Source organism: Bidens hawaiensis, unplaced genomic scaffold (assembly GCF_021521415.1).
Source record: "Bidens hawaiensis isolate Kalapana, Puna unplaced genomic scaffold, B.hawaiensis_p1.1 tig00026657_1, whole genome shotgun sequence".
In the NCBI taxonomy this organism is placed as follows: Eukaryota; Viridiplantae; Streptophyta; class Magnoliopsida; order Asterales; family Asteraceae; genus Bidens; species Bidens hawaiensis.
Window position 1 is genome coordinate 109,510 of NW_027494296.1, and position 19,261 is coordinate 128,770.

Here is a 19,261-nt window from a genome sequence, read left to right on the forward strand (position 1 = left end):
TTAACATGGGAACATCCGAACATGGATATGGTGGTTGTTCAATGTGTATTGTCTACCAAATTTATTACAACAAAGTCCTCACGACGTGTTGGTGCATAACGGTTGTCAGGCCGGTTGGATGTAGGTTTTGTGTAACGATCACAATGTCACTAACCGACCAACTTTGTCTTTAGAGATTGTAGATCAGCTGCACAAGATAGAAAATAAAAACAATAAACCAAGAGTTATGTCATCTCTTATATTAGTTTTCTTAACCATAATCATAATGAATGGTCGGTTAAATGTAAGTTATAGGTCGGTTTTTTTGTTCCAAGCTTGGTTATAGACACTTGCAGCATGAATTAAAATGTTTTGAGTATGGAAATCCATGTATAAGTTAAAAAAATTGGAAAGACAAACATAGTAACATGTTCAGTTTTTGTTAAGTCAGATAATGGAGATACATTAACCATAACCAAATGGTCGGTTATTTGAATTCACTAACTATTGCCGTTGGTTTTTTTTAGTTATGGTTAAATACAATCATTTTTTGGTTACCGGTTGGGTTTTCACTTATGATTCAATTTTTCTCACCCCAAGGTAGGGATGAGATTTTTTTTCCTGAATACTCGTATCCATCTATTCGGTACGTGTACCCATATTTACTGATTTTAGGTACTGGTACCCGGTACCTGTTTTGAAAATGTGGGGGTTATTATTAGGATTTCCAAAACTCATAACTCTATGTTTTTAACTTCACATTGAGATATCCTCAAGGCTTTAAGCGGGTTGTTTCAAAACCATTGATAATCAAAATATTAAGTACTAATAGTTCTAATCAGATCATAGATTAGTTCTCTTCTTCTTTCCAATCAATAATCAGTAACGGCCACCATGAATGGATTTTAATTATGGTTGATTTGTTTCATTTTTAGTTTTGATATTATGTTTTGGTTGTGGTATTACGGTTTTGGTTTTGTTATTATGGATACTGATTGTCGGTACCGTACCAGTACCAATACCAAGTTTAGTGGAAATTAAAAAAAAATGAAATGGAAAGTGATACCTAAGCGAGTAGCGTATCTAAAGTATCCGTACCATAAAATTCGGGTACGGGTACGAGTATGGGTACCCATATTTATTGATTTTCAGTACGGGTATAAATACGGATACGGTACCGATCTCTCTACCCAAGGGGACATGCAACATTGCATGAGAAAAGAGGGTGTGTTTTGCATCTTTAAAAATCTTTTTGACCAAATTACATGCTTCTTCCAACTTTCTACCAACAACAAAACATGACCATATGGTCCTATAGACCTCACTTTATAACATGTAATAATAATAATGAATTGTCCCATTCAACATAAGTTGTACAATGCTACAATAATAAACAAACGCTTAACTAAAACACAAATCAAATCTAACACAAAAGTACAAAACTCTAAACTCATCATAACAATATCATTGTGCATGCAACACTATTAACTAACTATGAGTAGATGATTGTTTCATTAAAGGTTGTGATGTTTTACCCCATTCTTCAGGTGAACTCTTAACTTCCATCAACAATGCAACCACTTCTTTCATCGTCGGTCGCTCTGCGGGCGACGAGTTGACGCAAAACATCGCTATCCCGAGCGTTTGTAACATTTCTTGAACCATTTGATCCGGCATTCCTTGTAACTTGGCATCTAGTATTGTGACCGCGGGCTCAAAGCTGCCCATTTTCTTTTTGACCCACTCGACTATGTGCGAACCTTCACGGACCCGATTCTCGACCGCACTCCGTCCGCTCAAGATTTCTAGTAGTACCACCCCGTAACTGTAGACGTCACTCTTTTCGGTTATGTTCATCGTGTATCCGTATTCTGAAAAAACATATATAAAAAATGATTATTATTCCTACAAATTTTATTATTTAAGGGATTTTGAAAATGCAAGTCCGAATAGAGGTGCGCAAACCGGGTTTTGGGCCCGAACCGTTTCCGATTCGAACCGGTTCCAGTTTGGACCAATACAAGTCAAAGTTTTTGTTGGAGCCGGTTCGAACCTTTTGTTGACCCAAACTGGTTTTCGTTGGAACCGGGCTTAAAAGGTCAACAGGTTTGGTTTGAATCCAGGTTTGGTTTGAATCCAGGTTTGGGTAGAGTTTGACCGGATTGGAAACGGTTTCGACGTATAGCGTTAAAACCCGATTTCAACCCTATGGTTCTGGTAGGATACTACAAAACCGGATTTAGTACCGGTTTCAGGTTTTCAAGCGGAACTCGAGCTCGAATTTTCAGATTGTTAAATAAACGAGCCAAGCCGAGCTGACTCATTTATGTTTGAGCTCGAGCCCAACCTAGCTCGGCTTGTTTACAAAACGGTTCCAGAACCCTTTTTTATAATCCTCCCTCTTAACACATAGGACCGCGAAAATATACGTAATGTCAACGGGCCAAATAAAAAACGAGGTAAAAACAAAACGGGTCGGGCCCAAAAATTCTTTTACGCCACTAAAAATGGAAAAAAAAAAGTTCATGTACTATTTTGTTTACATAAAAGATTAAACCGTTTTGACCCGTTACCGAACCTGAAAGCCCGTATTGACCCGTTTCACACCGAGTCAAACGGGCTGCAAACCATATTGACATGTTTTTAAGTATTTTAATCAAATAATTTTATAATCCTCCCTCTTAACACATAGGACCGCGAAAATATATGGAATGTCAACGGGTCAAATAAAAACCGAGGTAAAAACAAAACGGGTCGGGCCCAAAAAAAATTTTACGCCAATAAAACAGGAAAAAAAAATTTAGTACTATTTGTTTACATAAAAGATTAACCGTTTTGACCCGTTACCGAACCTGAAAACCCGTATTGACCCGTTTCACACCGAGACAAACGGGCTGCAGACCATGTTAACATGCTGAACTATTTTATATTTTTATAAAATAACAAAACAAGACTTGCCTGGAGCGATGTACCCGTACGATCCAGCAACCCGTGACATGGCATGCTGATAATTAGCCGAATTCATTAACTTCGCGAGCCCGAAATCCGCCAAATAAGCCTCATACTTACAATCAAGAAGAATATTATTACACTTAACATCTCTATGCAGAATGGCAGGCACACAGTCATGATGCAGATAAGCGAGCCCCTGTGCGGACCCCACTGCGATCTTGTACCGCGTTTCCCAATCCAAGTTTCGGTTACTTTGTAATAACTGCTGCAAATTCCCATTTGAAATATGATTGTAAAGCAAAAGCTTCACACTTTTATTAGAACAATATCCCAAAAGTTTAACTATGTTTCGATGCCGAATATGTCCCATTATTTGAATTTCGGCTGCAAACGAATCGATCGCGGGCTCTTCGTCGGTTTTCGTTTTCCAAAGCTTTTTAACCGCGATAACCTCCCCGTTCGGCATTTCCGCTTTATAAACAACACCCAAACATCCTTTCCCGATAAGGTTCTCGTCTTTTAAACAATCTAATATGTTATCGATACTAAACCCGAGTTTCGTAAACGGAATGAATGTCCACGGGTACGAGAAGTCGTCCCCTCGGGAATCCGGGTTCGGGTCGGTTAACGAGTGCTTGATCATGTGCTTGTGGTTTCTTGACATGAACACCCATGTGGCTGCAGCCGCTATGATCACTGCAAACACGGTTAGAACCACTACACACACGGTTTTAGCCGACTTCAGCCCGGTTCGATTCGGTGGTCTTGAAGAACATGAATACCCGTCTACCGATTCGCATAGCCCCGGGTTTCGAATAAACGATTCTGGTGTCAAGGTTCGAAAAAACGGGCTAACCGGGATCGGGCCCGAAAAGTTGTTATAGGAAACATTTAGTGAAGTCAGGCTTGTGAGTGAACTTAATATTAATATTTTCCCATAAAACAAGTTGTGTGAAAGATCAAGTGATTGTAACTGAGTCAACCCGTTGATCGACTCGGGTATCTCGCCTTCGAACCGGTTCGATCTCAAGTCGAGACTGATGGTTAAGCTCGTGATTGACCCGATCTCGGGTGGGATTTTACCCGAAAAATTATTTGAACTCAAATCAAGAAGTGTTAACTTTTGCAAGTTTTTTATTGACCCAGGAATCGACCCGGTGAGCCGGTTGTTATTGAGGATGAGTTTGTTCAAGTAACTAAAGTTCCCGAAACTTGTCGGGATTCGGCCCGTTAACCCGTTTTGACTCAAATCAAGTTGTTCAAGATTCACCAATTCACCTAACTGCGTCGGGATTTCGCCCGTTATACGATTGTTATGCACATCTAAAAGCTCGAGGACCGTAATGTTACCAAGTTCACGAGGCAAAAAGCCTGAAAAATGATTCGTGTACAAGTCAAGAAACACGAGGTTTGGCAACTGACCGATTTCTTTAGGAATCGGGCCCGAAAGCTGATTCTCACCGAGCCTTAATCTAACCAACGACTGACACTTCCCAACACTTACGGGCAGTGTACCCGAAAGCGAGTTCCCGAGTAACAAAAGTTTGCTTAACTTATTCAACCCGAATATTTCTTCCGGGATATGACCCGTGAGTTTATTTTTCGAAAGATCAAGCGAGTAAAGCCCGGTACAGTTACCGAAAGAAGCCGGGATCGGGCCCGAAACCATATTCCCCCATAAAAAGAAACTTTGCAGCATTTTCAAGTTCCCAATTTCCCACGGGATTCGGCCCGAAATCTGGTTTTTATCAAGCTGAATCACGGAAAGGCCCGTGCAGTTACTAAGCTCGGGCGGTATCGGGCCCGTTAACGAATTCTCCGACAAATGAAGCTGTTCAAGCACCAACAACTTCCCCAACTCCTTCGGTATCCCCCCGGTGAGCCCGTTAGCCGAAACATCAAGCACGACAAGCGACAAACAGTTCGAAAGCTCGGTCGGGATCCGGCCAGTTAGCGAATTACCCCATAAAAACAAACTAGTCAACTTCTGCAGCTGACCCAATTCACCTGGAATAAACCCCTCAAGCCTATTCATATGCAAATACAAGTTCCGAAGCTCGGTACACGCCCCGAGCTCGGCTGGGACCGGGCCCGACACCTCGGTATCGTAAATCGCTAAAGTTTGAAGCTTTATCAAGTTTTTAAAAGTTTTCGGGATCGGCCCGGATAGCGCAGTGGCTGCAACTCCAAATGTGGTTAAATTCGATAAAAGCCCGAGCTCGGGTGGGATCGGGCCGGTTAAATACGGGTTACCGCCTACTCGAAACTCTTGTAAGGATACTAATGACCCAAGTTGAGGTGGGAGTGTACCATTTATCAAATTATCTTGGATACAAAAGTATTGTAGTGAAGAAAGATTTGATATTTGATATGGGATTTGGCCAGTGAGTTGGTTTGAGTCAAGATAAAGAAACTGGAGTGAGGTGAGTTGACCAAGTTCATGTGGGATTTGACCATATAGTGAGTTTGATGATAAGTCAAGTAACTTGAGGTTAGCTAAGAAGCTTAATGATGGTGGGATTGGGCCTGAGATGTTGGTGGATGAGAGGTTGAGGAGTTGGAGTGAAGTGAGTGAAGAGAGTTGTGGTGGGAGTGATGAGAGGTTAAGGAAGGTGTTTGGGATGGTTAGTGAGATGACATGGTTTTGTGGGTTGCATGTGATGCCTTGCCATGAGCATGGGGTTTGGGAGGTTGGTGTCCATGATGGGAGGGTGGTGGTGGTGGTGGTGGTGGTTGGGAGGAGTGTGAGGAGGGTTTTGCCATCTGGTGAGAGGGTGGTGACCGGTGGTGGGAGGGTGGTGATGATGGATAGTATCAAGAAAATGATAAAGATTGAAACTTTATCCATGGATGGTGGTGGTGGTTGATATGGGTATGAAGAAAGACTTAATTTTTGGTGAAAAAGATTGAAACTTTATTTTTCAAGAAAGTGGTGGTGGATGGTGGTGGAAGATATGGGTTTGTAAAAAATTTTAATCTTTAGTGAAAAAGATTGAAACTTTGTTCATCAAGAAAGTGGTAAATGACAAGTATCAGGTATCAAGAATGTGGTGGATAGTGGTGGTTGATATGGGTTTGGAGAAAGATTTAATCTTTAGTGAAAAAGATTGAAACTTTATTCTTCAAGGAGGTGGTGGTGGAAGGTGGTGGAGGGTGGTGGGTGATATGGGTATGAAGAAAGATTTAAACTTTGGTGAAAAAGATTGTAACTTTGTTCATCAAGAATATGTCAAGTATCAAGAAGGTGGTGGTGGTGGTGGTGGTTGTGGATGGTGGTGGTGAGTGGTGGTTGATATGGGTATGAAGAAAGATTAGTCTTTGGTAAAAAAGATTGAAACTTTATCAATCAAGAAAGTGGTGAAGGTTGAGTATTAAGTGTTAAGAATGTGGTGGATGGTGGTGTTGAGTGGTGGTTAATATGGGTACGAAGAAAGATTGAAACTTTGTTCATCAAGAAAGTGGTAAAAGTTGGGTGGCAAGTGTTAAGAAGATGGTGGTGGTGGGTGGTGATTGATATGGGTTTGAAGATAGATTCAATCTTTAGTGACTAAATGCATGAGAAAATTCAAACTTTGAAAACAAAATGTATGTAAAGATTATGGGACTTTAATGGGTTTGGCCGGAAAATGATGGCGGTGGACGGCGGCGGACGGTGGTGGACTATGGTGATGGTGGGTAGTGGTCGATATGGGTATGAAGAAAGATTTTATCTTTGAACATAAAATGCATGGAAAGATTATGGGTGTCATGTAAATATTCAAACTTTAGAGATAAAATGCATGGAAAAATTATGGTGGTGATGTGGTGGTGGTGTGGTGGTGGAGTTTGAAAAAGGTTTAAGCTTACAAACAAGCTAGGGAGACAATATGCATGTGGGTATGCTTAAACCTCACTCGTGTGTTTCCAACTTTACTTCTATATCCAAAACAACAACAAACTCATCCATGTGAAGCAAGAAAAAGAAACTTTGTTAACTTTGTTTGCTTCTAATGGTAACTTACCGGAAAAGAAGATGACGGCGGTGTAGTGGTGGTGGTGGCGGCGGCGGTTATGTAGTGATGGGAGGACATTGGAGTTTGAAAGTATAGAGGGAAGAGATTAGAGGTTGGAGCATGGAGATACTCAAAATGTTTGGTTTTAAATACATGCAACTTCTTTGTTTTTATAAAATAATGATTAGGGTACCAACACTCATCAAAAGTACCAAATTACCCTTTAAATAATATACGTTGTAATAAATTGTTTATTATGAAAGTAATATCCTTTTAAGCTTTTATATTTACTATGATCAAACCTACTTTTGGACTCAATAATATCTATGTTATATATTGTATAATATAGATCAGGAATATGATTAAAAAAACATAAAGATGTTATTAGTAAATAATTAAATATAACTATGGATGTCCAAATGTGAAGTATAATTTAGGTGTTTGGTTTTTATTATTTGACAAACTTTAACATCTTTGAAATTTCATGATAGAATCATTCATCAGCTACAACAATGAACGACGCACATCCTAGTTGACATTACCAAACCACTCATCGGACAAGTACTCCTTTGATTGTATCATTCACGAGTTTTACATCCATAAATGGAACCTTAATCTTGGTGTTTTATTTGTTAACAACCTTAACGTTGTTGTCATTGATCGTCTCTCCGTCATTCAAAACCTACACACCCGTATCTTCATGCTCAGGCTCGTTTTGCAACTCAATAACATAATTATCTTTCAGAATTCTAAAATTCTAAAGTTTGTCACAACTGTAATGGATTTGAGTTTTGTGGTGATTGCTAAATCGTTGCTTGCTGATGAGACCACCAACGCTAAAGAGTATGTATATACAAACATCGTGAACTCCTGCGCGTAAACTCAGCCAAGTTGACACTCTTTATATAGCTTTCGATGCATAAGATCAAGTTCTTTTCTTTTTTAAGGGTCATAGATCAAACATTTTATGATGTAACAATCACTAAAGACTTATGGTCATTTGTCAATCACAACAAGTTGTGTTGTGTCTTTTTGCTTTGATTCTATTTGATAGTTCTATTATTAGTCAATATTTGATGGAAAATATGTCAATCAACTACCTAATATATTGTGACCTTGTCTATTTGTCTAGATATATCATTAATAAGAAAATTAAATCCTAAAAGTGCTTATAATATTCATATTAGTCATATCCATATGTATTATTGGGTCGGGTTCAACATGGGTAAGAATCTAAAGATTGAATTCTATGTTTTCAGAGTCCATAGAGAGAAACAATAATATCTAGAATATTGTGAAAGGGTAAAGAGGAAGGCTTTGATTATACATATAAACTAATTCTTAATTATTATATCCTATTTTAATTATTTTCATGTTTTTAAAATGAACTTTATCAAGGTTATCGAAACTATAACCTTCATATACTATTTCTTTTCAAAAATAAACGGACCAATAAATAGATTATGTGTTGTTAGTAAATTTAAAAATGAAACTTCACACAAGTTCCTTTGGTTTTGATATTTTATGATAAAATTAAACTTATCTTGTAAAAAAACATATTATATGAAAATATAAGATTATCGTTGTGGTTTAGCTAACACGGGCTAGTTAAAGTATTACATCATTATCAATGGACAATATACTTTTACTAACCCATCATTTAAAAAACGTGTTGTGGTTTAGTAAGACATTAAAAAAAACAAAGAAAATTTTGATTGGCTAATTAAAGTGTAGTGGACCCCTTTTTAAGCCCTTTCGGGAATACTTAAGGGGATGGCGAAAGGCGGATGTACTGGCATGTTAAAGTCAGTGTTGTGGTTTGGTGACTGACAGTGTGTTGGGACGTATATTTTAGACCGATGCATCGAATTAATTTGTGGGTGAAAAATATATTAATTTGGTCTCAACCAAAGGTGGATGGCTTGAAGACCAAGTCATGCTAGACTAGTATAAATAGATGTTTTTATTCATTTGTCTAGTATGAGTGACTGTATTGTGTATGTGTGAGATTTAGGGTTTTATCCCTTTGAGAGAGTCTCCGCCTCCAGGATGAGCTCTCCTGGTGGCGGCTGATATTTCTTAATCGATTGTATGTATGAATGTATGTATGAGTGTTTCATCTTTGTGTGAATCATTCGGCTAATATTAATCATACTACCATTTGTATCTTTTGTGTTGTGATTACAATTGTTCATTCTACTTTATTGCTGATTGTTAATCAAATCAGGATCTCACCAATACACCTCATCCGTCCAGACATCTTTAAAGAGTGAATACGAGTTAGATTCGATCCTAACCCTAGTTCCGAGCTCCACACCGTTGTTTAATAACGATTATTTTCACGCTTCCGCACCGGGGCTCGGACCTGTCAATTGGTATCAGAGCTGGGTTACCGAATCGTTCAGACTAACCGCTGAACAGATTCAGTTCGCTCTTGAATCCACCATGGACGTTAAACGATGAAGTTCGTTGAAATTATTTTTGGGGGTTTTGAAATTATTTGATGATTCGGAGAAAAGTATATGGATTGATGTTTGGGTTGATGACTCGTTTGGAGATCCAACATCAATTTCATGCTTATTTGGTCAGAACGGTCCAGATCTGATGTAACAGTGTTATTTGGCTCGTTTTGGGGCAACACTGTTCATCTGATTATTTCTAAATCTGAAAAGGTTGATTATGATATGAAGATAGGTTTCTTTGATTTCGAGATGACTTGGATAGCGCTACAATGATTTATTTCAGATGCCGGAACTTGATTTTGGATTTGAAAAATTAAGGTTTTGTGTGCTCGTGCTGCACAAACAGTAGATGTTTGTTGAAAAATATTGCCGATGGTACAAACTGATAAAGAGAATGTACAAGTCAAGAATGAACAGGTACTAAAGGCAATTTCATCATTGTTTGTTGAAGCAGATGCAAAGTGAATATTCGAGCAGGTTCTGCAAGGGCAAATCAGTGACCGATGACGCAGAAATGAAGTTTTGATGTCTCGAGCACACTATGAACAAATAAGATTGGACCCGAGTATGAAAAATGACTAAGTGTTGCTTCGAGCACAGGAGGTGTTTTGCCCAAGCACATCTTTGTTTGGCTCAAGCACAGATTATTTCGAGCACATCTTATATCGAGCACATCAAATTCGAGCACGCTTTGTGAAACCCAGAGCATGTCCTTTGTCTTCTCAAGAAAACTATCTTCTTTAAGTCTCGAGCACACTTTGTTATTTATTCGAGCAGACTCTTTTTTTAGCATACTTTGTTTTGTCTTGAACAATTATGCTTGTGAAGAGAAAACTCAAGTTTGTTTCGAGCACACCCTTGCTCCCGAGTACACTTTTGCTCCCGAGCATGTTTGGTGGAAAATGAAAAAGCACTAAGTAATCCGAGCACACTTTTGTTTCCGAGCACATTTGTACTTCCGAGCACACTTTGTGCTAGTTGAAAATTGAAAAATCACAAGTGTTTTGATTTCCGGGTACACTTTGTGCTAGGAAAGTGCTTCCGGGTAAACTTTGTGCTAGTGCTAAAATTGAAAAAATCACAACTGTTTTGCTTTCCGGGTACACTTTGTGCTAGGAAAGTTACTCCGAGTACACTTTGTGCTAGGAAAGTTATTCCGAGTACACTTTGTGCTAGGAAAGTGTTCCCAATCACACTTTGTGCTAGGAAAGTGATCACAAGCACACTTTGTGCTAGGAAACAGAGTTTGTGAAATATTTCAAAGTTTTGAAGAAACTTTTGAGATTTTTGGTACCGTTGACCGTTTGACCAAGCTGTTCTCTACGGAATATATATACCAGGGGTATTTTGGTAATTTTTCTCCAATCATCAACAAGCTTATGGAATTCAAACCTCATCCAATTTCACGACTTCATCAAGAGCTTTACAAGAACAAGTGTTGACCAAGCTTAAGGATTTAATCACATTAAGTGTCAACCAACTTTTGAATATGTTTATCTGAGATTTTTACAATCTTGATGAGGATGATCAAGATTGTTTCACCCACACTTGATTTGAAGACACATTTATTAAAGACAATTGCAACGAAATTGGAAGAGTAAAAATCTTTGAATTTCATTGCAAATGGCATGCTTCAAATCAAGTAAAAGACTCGAGTTAAGGAAAAGTTGATCAAGATTAATAATCCAAGGTTTTTCAAAGATGTTTCATCGTTTGTCAGTTTTCAGATTTCCTAGTACGGATGAGAAGATAGAGTCATCTCAAGCAACAATGTTGAAAGGATGATGAGTAGAGTTCAACCTCCCATGAAATAGTCACTTGAACAGTCAAGAACGGGTTATGGTTGAACTTGAATGCTATCTTAATTCAGGGAATGGTTTGAAGATAATTTACAGGGGAAGAAACAGATTTGAAGAATGGAAGATTATTTGATGATCACAATGAGTTTATTTCTTTTTGTGATAACCTTACTTGAAGTTGATCTTTTGAAGTTCAAAGCCTCGTTCATATGCCCATACAACTATATCCAAAAGTGGTATAAGAGTGATGATTCAAAATGAACAATGGGAGAAGCTTAACGTGAGGGGGATAATTTCAATGAAAGACAACGAGTTATGAGGTGATCATGGAAGAAATTCGATGGCATCGGTCTAAGGGGGAGATTGTTGGGACTTATATTTTAGACCGATGCATCGAATTAATTTGTGGGTGAAAAATATATTATTTTGGTCTCAACCAAGGGTGGATGGCTTGAAGACCAAGTCATGCTAGACTAGTATAAATAGATGTTTTTATTCATTTGTCTAGTATGAGTGACTGTATTGTGTATGTGTGAGATTTAGGGTTTTATCCCTTTGAGAGAGTCTCCGCCTCCAGGATGAGCTCTCCTGGTGGCGGCTGATATTTCTTAATCGATTGTATGTATGAATGTATGTATGAGTGTTTCATCTTTGTGTGAATCATTCGGCTAATATTAATCATACTACCATTTGTATCTTTTGTGTTGTGATTACAATTGTTCATCCTACTTGATTGTTGATTGTTAATCAAATCAGGATCTCTCTAATACACCTCATCCGTCCAGACATCTTTCAAGAGTGAATACGAGTTAGATTCGATCCTAACCCTAGTTCCGAGCTCCACACCGTTGTTTAATAACGATTATTGTCACGCTTCCGCACCGGGGCTCGGAGCTCCACACCGTTGTTTAATAACGATTATTTTCACGCTTCCGCACCGGGGCTCGGACCTGTCACAGTGCCGGCTCTTGGGTTGTGCAACCCGGACGACCGGCCGAGGCACTAATTTTTTGAGGGCACAAAATTTTTTATATATATACATATATTTTTATATATATTATTTTTTTATATAAAATAGGTACAAATCTTAATCATTTTATTAGATATTAGGCACAATCTTTTTATACTCATAACCCATTTGAGATAATGGGCATGCGGGTCAGTTTATTTCATTACTCGTTAGAGCCGACGGGCCTTTTCATTTCAGCTCGACCGAGGCATTTAAATTTTCGGAGACGGCCCTGGCGACTTATTATCGGTTCGGATGGTTGGCACCTCCACAACAGACCACCTAAGTATAAAACCTATATTTTTTTTTATTAAAATATTAATTTTAAGTATAAAACTTTTTGTTTATTTATTGAAATACATTCAAGTGTGATACTTCATTCTCACATTTTTCCTACATAAAATCGGTTATTTTGTACTTTATTTTGTTTTATTGTTAGTGATAAGAAGTAAAGTTTAGCAAGAAACTTCCAAAGTAAGGGTAAATTTGGTATTTCCACACTCTGTACTTTTTTACAGTGTAATTATTGTTTAGCACGGTAACATTTATTTGGGTAACCCGAGGAAAGGGGTAGTGGGTGTGTTTTGGGAAGAGGGTTAAAGTTTAAAAAACTAATTAATCAATTATATTATATCAAGTCACATACTCACATGAATAAGATATAAGTTTCAAGGTAACTTTTATATAATATTAAATCCATACAACTATTAAATATTTTTTAAGTTTGCATGGTTAAGTTTAGTAGGCAAATTTATTTATGTTTAGATGGCTAAATTTTATGAAAGAGTATTATTATTATTATTATTATTATTATTTACTTTTACTTTAGGCCAAATTCATCGAAAGGGTTGCGCTAGTGATTCTTTTACGAAGAGACTACACTGAGAAAGTTGACAGGTTGAGATTATAAAAAAAAAATTGTGTAAAAACATTACTAGACACAATTAATATTAAGTTGACGGGTTGAGATAATAAAATACTTTATACTTATTTTAAACGGGTTGATAGCTCGATCTTAGATTGACCCAAATACATCCTATTTAACTAGATGTATTGAAAAATAATCTAAATCAATTATATATTTCAGCTAATTTTTGTAACAAGTAAAGATTTTGGTCTACAAATATGTAGATAATCTAAAAATGTATGGGACATATAGATACAAAAAAGTCTGAAAGTTTTCGAACTTCAAACTACATTCAATTGGACAGATGTATATGTATTAATTTCAAACTTAAATTGCATTAAACATATTAAGTACATTTCACTCAATTATAAAGTCAAAGATTTGCTAAATCACTACATTGAGGGAGCAAAATAATATTTTCTTTAACAACACGTAGAACTACCTGAAATACCCGAGTGAGCCGGCATAAGATAAGATGTCACCGGTCATACTGCTTTTAACTTCTAGAAACACCACCAAGAAGCAAAATAACATAACACTCACGTTTTCATCCTAATATGTTAGTTTAAACTGTGATAAACGTCCGGAATATCATGTTAAGTATTATATGTTTTAAGACAAAATAGTCACGACAAACTTCTTGGTTTTAAAATTACTAGCGCTTAATACCATATCATTATTTACTTATTCTCAAACGAGATTTAGATAGAGTTAACAAGAACTAATTAAATAAGTATTTGTATCGCATGCTTTAGTTTTTTGTGAAAGAAAAAAGAAGTATTTTAAAACCGTTTTATGTATCACATTTTGACAAGATAAAAACGTATTTTCGGGTTATAAAGTCCCCAACTTAGAGTTTATTTTGTATTGAGTAACCTAATATTTATTAAAACTTTTTTAATTATCTTTGTTTATATGTATGTATATATAAAGTGGGGTGCTTATTATTATTGACTATGTTTCCCTGTTTATCTGCATGAATATATGATAGGTGCTACACATTTTAATTGCTAGTGGTGCTGGAAGCCTGGAAAGCAAGGTAGAGCAGCAACTCTAGTTCATTTTTGTCTTAGTTAAGTAAAATAGAATAATATTATCAATTAGTTACTTTTATATTAGTCTAGATGTTTGGTTATGATAGTGGTGTTCTCCAGGTTGGACTTTCGGGTTTTCGGTTTCATATTTGAGAAATTTAAATCTAGAATCGAAACCTACCTAATCTCTCCCAGTTCTTCAGGTTTGGGTTGTTCAGATTTTGGTTTTATCGGGTTGGGTTATCATGGTTTCAGGTATTTTGCATAGTAAACTAAAAAATAAATACATACAATGCTAAAATTAAAACAACATTAGTATCTTCACTTGAAACGTAAATAAGTAAATAATAAGCCAACATAATCCAAAAGCACAATCCGTAGACTTAAAATAACATTATCATCTTCACCTGTAGAATCGAAGAAATTTTAAATCAATTCGTAAAATTAGCATAATCAATAAGCAAAATAACTTAGAAGTAGAATAACAATAGAATTTGAAATAGACCGAATGCCTACAAAGAGTTTATGATGGAATACTAAAGACTTGGCGTCTCGCACACTAATAGCATTAGGGTATAAAATGCATAACGGGATTTTTGAGTTTTCAGCTATACTCGAAACCCCTAAACAAGTAACCGGACCGAAGTAGAAAGGTTCGGGTTTGGTGAATTTGAGTTCAGGTTTCATGAATATGAGTACTTTCGGATTCAGGTTAACAGTTTATCGGGTCGGATTTCAGGTTAATAGTAAATTGACAAACCTAGGTTATTAGGGTGTGTTTAGCAAGTATAATAACAAATGATCCTCTTAGTAGCCTAAAATACAAACTGGAATAACATTATCATGTGTTTATAACAAAGGTTAATTAAGAAACATAGTATTAAAATGTTTTTGGTTTCATGGAGCCCCAAACCACTAATATTATAAAACTGGCTTTGTCATGATTGTCAGCTAATTTTCATTCCAGAGCAATTATTCTTTACTTCAAACCAATATTAATTTCTTAACTTGTATCTCATTCTTTGAAAGTTGTAAGTTGCTCTGAATTTAGTCATTTCAAAACTGTATTAGTTAATTTAGGATGTTTTTTTTAACGGCCAGCGAATCCTCTAAACGAGTTATTGGTTAAATTCACCACATCATGATATCTCGCCTTTTGATATGAGGAAACCCCTCACCTAAGAGTCTAAGACTAGCGCCCGTGAACACTTACCTGAAGGTACGATAGTGCGGTGAGATAAACCCCGTTCTATTCTAGGTTTCAACTAGTGAACGTCACATACTCGCCTAGTCTCACATCATTACCCAGTACCACAGAAACTAAATGATGAGGCATGGATCGAACCGATATCACATGAAACACTAAGTTTCTCCCTTATCACTCCACAACCAGCTTAGGATGCTAATTGGTTTTTAAGAAAACAAATTCATAATGACAATTATTAAAAACCGGGGTATTTTTTTATTTTTATTTGAAGTGGTTTATAATAGGGATGAAAAAAAACGTAAACTTAATAGGAAAACCAAATCATTAACGACGGACTTGTCCGGGTGAAGAAACACTAATCGGCCCCGGGCAGATTACGGATAATCTGGGGGTTAAATAGATGTTTCCCACGAGGGGTTAGACCCGGCAAAGATGGTTCTTCTGATAACCTGCAAAACAGACACCGTGAGCTCGTCACTGAGAATGGGGGGGGGGTACCTCCTTGTGACCACCCTCCGGCGTGAGAATCAGACTAGATTGCTCTTGAATATAAATGTATATTAAGAGATTGCTAGAGCAGATATCAGGTATAAGATGTAAGATACAAGATAGTATATGATAAGATGAGATGATCATACCATTTGGGGTATTTATAGCCGAAGGTAGGTTTCCAAGAAGGTATAGCCGGCTGAATAGTATTCCTGTTCTACCAACTGTGGCCTACGCACGTGCCATGCTGGTAGTTGGTGGGTAGGCAGCGGCTGACAGTGACCAGGCCTGCTGTGTACTATTCCTTTTCCACCAACTACAGGCTATGCACGTGGTATGACAGGAGTTGGTGAGTAGGTAGCGGCTAATAGTGACATACAGTACAAGAGCATGCTGCTCGCCATACTGTTGTCAATGAGCTGTCGTATCTTTGGTCAGATCTTTTGCCCATACCTCGTCAGGTACAGTACAAAAGATCTTTCAGTATCGTACGGACTGGCTCATTTGGGCGGGAGTATTCCCCCTCCCGCCTTTGTGCGGGATTGTTCCCGGCTTGCTCATTCCTTCTTCAGGTGACTACTGAATTATTATGAGTGTTAAGCCTTGTGCGTGTAGCCTTGCTGCGCGGGTAGCCTTCCCTGATGGCTGGTATCCGTAACTGCAGGAACAGGCGGAGTACTTGGAAACCATTGGGAGGCGTTTCCTGCGGGAACAGCTTGCGTACTGCGCGTAAGGACGTCACGTCTCTGAGCATGGTGGGTCCTGCCGATCCAGTTGGTTTCTGCGCAGACGTCTCTCTTTGAGGTGAGTCTTGCGAGTTTGGTCTTTGCGCAGACGTCCCTTTTTTGAGGTGTCTTGCGGGTCCAACTGCGCAGACGTCTTTCTTTGAGGTGAGTCTTACGGGTCCAACTGGGCTCTGCTGGGACCTACCTCTTCAAGTCCCCCAGTCCAATGTTCTTCTCATGAATGTTTAATAAAGTGAGGTGAACTTTTGGACTTAAGCAAAGGGTTTTTGAAAAGGTTTTAGTTTTAAGGTTTTCCATGAGGATTCTTCCCGCGGAAGTCCTAATGTCACTTGCAGAAATTCCCGACTTTCCTGCTTGATCTTTGGGTATGATGCGGGTAGGTCTGTAACCTCCTCGCAAGTCAGGATCGTTGAGTCCTAGTTGTGTGGATTCTCCATGAGGTTTTGGTAGTTTTGAACATAGTGATCAATTATGTTAAAACCACCAATTCCATCTTAAAGCTTCAAACAATCTAGTTCTCGACGTTCCTGCTATGCGGGGATGTTATTCCCGTTTCCGCAAGCATGGCCCAGAAGATCCTTCTTGGTTTCATTTCCCTGCGGAGTGCTAGGTATGTGAAGGGTTTTGCCTTGACACTGTACCCGCACTCGTCTTATAGTTACTTTACTTCCAATGTATTCCTGGCGTCAATTCCCTGCAGGTGCTAGGTATGTGAAGGGTTTTGCCTTGACACTGTACCCGCACCCGTCTTATAGTTACTTGTTTGCCGAGGTATTTTTGGCTTCAATTCCCTGCAGGTGCTAAGTATGTGAAGGGTTTTGCCTTAACACTGTACTCGCACCCGTCTTATAGTTACTTGGTTGCCAAGGTAAGGGGTATTTTCCCGCTTACTTTTGAATCTTTGGGACTTGCGTTATAAACGTGACATGACTTGCGTATGCATATTTTAGTTTATTTTAGCAATTTTCCCAGTGTTTTGGATAAGTTAACCGTTCGACGCGCGGTTGTCAATAGGTTCGGTTTCCTCTCATGATTTGTGCGGTTAGGACCGGCACTTTCATTTAGTGGGATGACCAAAGTTTACCTATGACTGACCTGCGTGAAGGTTTGCCGTTTTTTGGGTTTATGCGGGTTTTACCGCCTTCCCCACGCAACGGCTTTCTTTCACACTTATGTATGCGGTGAAGACCGGCATATCCGTGTGGAAAGTTAAAAGTATAAATGTAAAATCATCAGCGTCGATGTTCTAAGGAGAATCATTTCCATTAGAAGTGGCTCTGGGCCTTTTCTTTACAAATTTGGAATTGATCTACATGTAACATTTGCGTAATTGAGCTCCGTTCCATGTTCTTGGGACGGGAGTGCCATCGAGCCTTTCGAGCCGGTATGCGCCCTTTCCCAGTACTTGTTTGATAACGTACGGACCTTCCCAGACAGGGGTCAGCTTTCCTGGGCGCTCTTGGTTCGAAGCCTCGTTGTTACGCAATATGTAGTCTCCTACATTGAAGTTGCAGAGTTTTACCCGCGTGTTGTAGTACTTTTGCATTTGTCGTTTGTAGTTCTCTTCACGCATTGCGGCTAAGTCTCTGCGTTCCTCGGTTAGCATAAGGTCTAACCGTCTTTCCGCATTATTGTCCTCTGGTTGAATCATGACCCTTGGTGAGGGTAAACCAATTTCGACCGGGACCATGGCTTCAGTGCCATAAGTGAGGCTGAACGGGGTTTCTCCCGTACTTGCCTTTTTCATCGTTCTGTGTGCCCAAAGTACGTGTGGAACTTCGTCCACCCAGCCGGATCTGTGTTCCAATAGTCTTCTCTTTATGCCGTCGACGATGCTCCTATTTGCTCTTTCCACCTCACCATTACCCTGCGGGTGCGCCACCGAGGTAAAGGTGTGGGTGATTTGAAGTTCTTTAAGCCACTGTTGTAGCTTCTTGTCAGCAAAGTTGGTGCCGTTATCGCTCACCAAATTCTGTGGAAGCCCGAAACGACAAATGATAAATTCCCAAATGAATTTTTTGATATGTTTTGCGGTCGTTTGGGCTAAGGGTTTTGCCTCTATCCACTTGGTGAAGTAGTCGATGGCGACCACTAGAAACTGGACGTTCCCTGCTGCTGTGGGAAATGGGCCTGTCACGTCGATGGCCCACTTCTGAAATGGCCATGCAGAGGTGACTGGAACAAGTTCATTCTTCGGGCGATGCGTGTTGGGTGCGTAGAGCTGACAAGACCTGCACTTTCTGATGTACGCCAGCGCATCCGTATGCATCCCCGGCCAAAAGTATCCCGCGTTGTTTAGCTTAGCTACAACTGCGCGTGGACCTGCATGTATCCCACAGATGCCTTCGTGTACTTCCCTTAGGAGGTAGTTGGCATCTTGGTCGTCAACGCATCTGAGGAGGGGGCCAAGAAAGTTACGTCTGTAAAGGATGTCATCGATGAGTTGATAGTTCAGTGCTTTACAGCGTAGTTTTCTTGCCTGTGTTTTTGACTCTGGTAGTATACCCGCCGCAAGGTAATTTATTATTGGTGTCATCTACGTTTCTGTGCCGGTTTGGATGACACAGACTTCCTTGTGTGGGACTGATGGTGCTCCAAGGAGTTCAATGCGGATGTCCTTTCCCAAGTGGGTGAAAGCTAATGACGCAAGCTTGCTTAACGCATCCGCAGATTTGTTTTCGCTAC

General features: G+C 38.9%; 1 protein-coding gene across 1 annotated transcript; it reads right to left on the minus strand.

Moving 5' to 3' along the window:
- Nucleotides 1-1,328: 1,328 nt before the first annotated feature.
- Nucleotides 1,329-5,779, minus strand: LOC143573852 (uncharacterized). Its single transcript, XM_077058632.1, has 2 exons — nucleotides 2,938-5,779; nucleotides 1,329-1,850 (listed from the first exon to the last, which is right to left on the minus strand). The coding sequence occupies exons 1-2, from the start codon at nucleotides 5,777-5,779 to the stop codon at nucleotides 1,468-1,470; spliced, it is 3,225 nt and encodes a 1,074-aa protein (XP_076914747.1). The 3' UTR covers nucleotides 1,329-1,467.
- Between the last annotated feature and the right edge of the window lie 13,482 nt (nucleotides 5,780-19,261).

Bases quoted from the DNA above. Each gene is read 5' to 3' on its own strand.
- LOC143573852 (XM_077058632.1), bottom strand. From the start codon at position 5,779: ATGGATAAAGTTTCAATCTTTATCATTTTCTTGATACTATCCATCATC. The intron at 1,851-2,937 runs GCAAGTCTTGTT...ATGTTTTTTCAG, and splicing joins GTACGGGTACATCGCTCCAG to AATACGGATACACGATGAAC.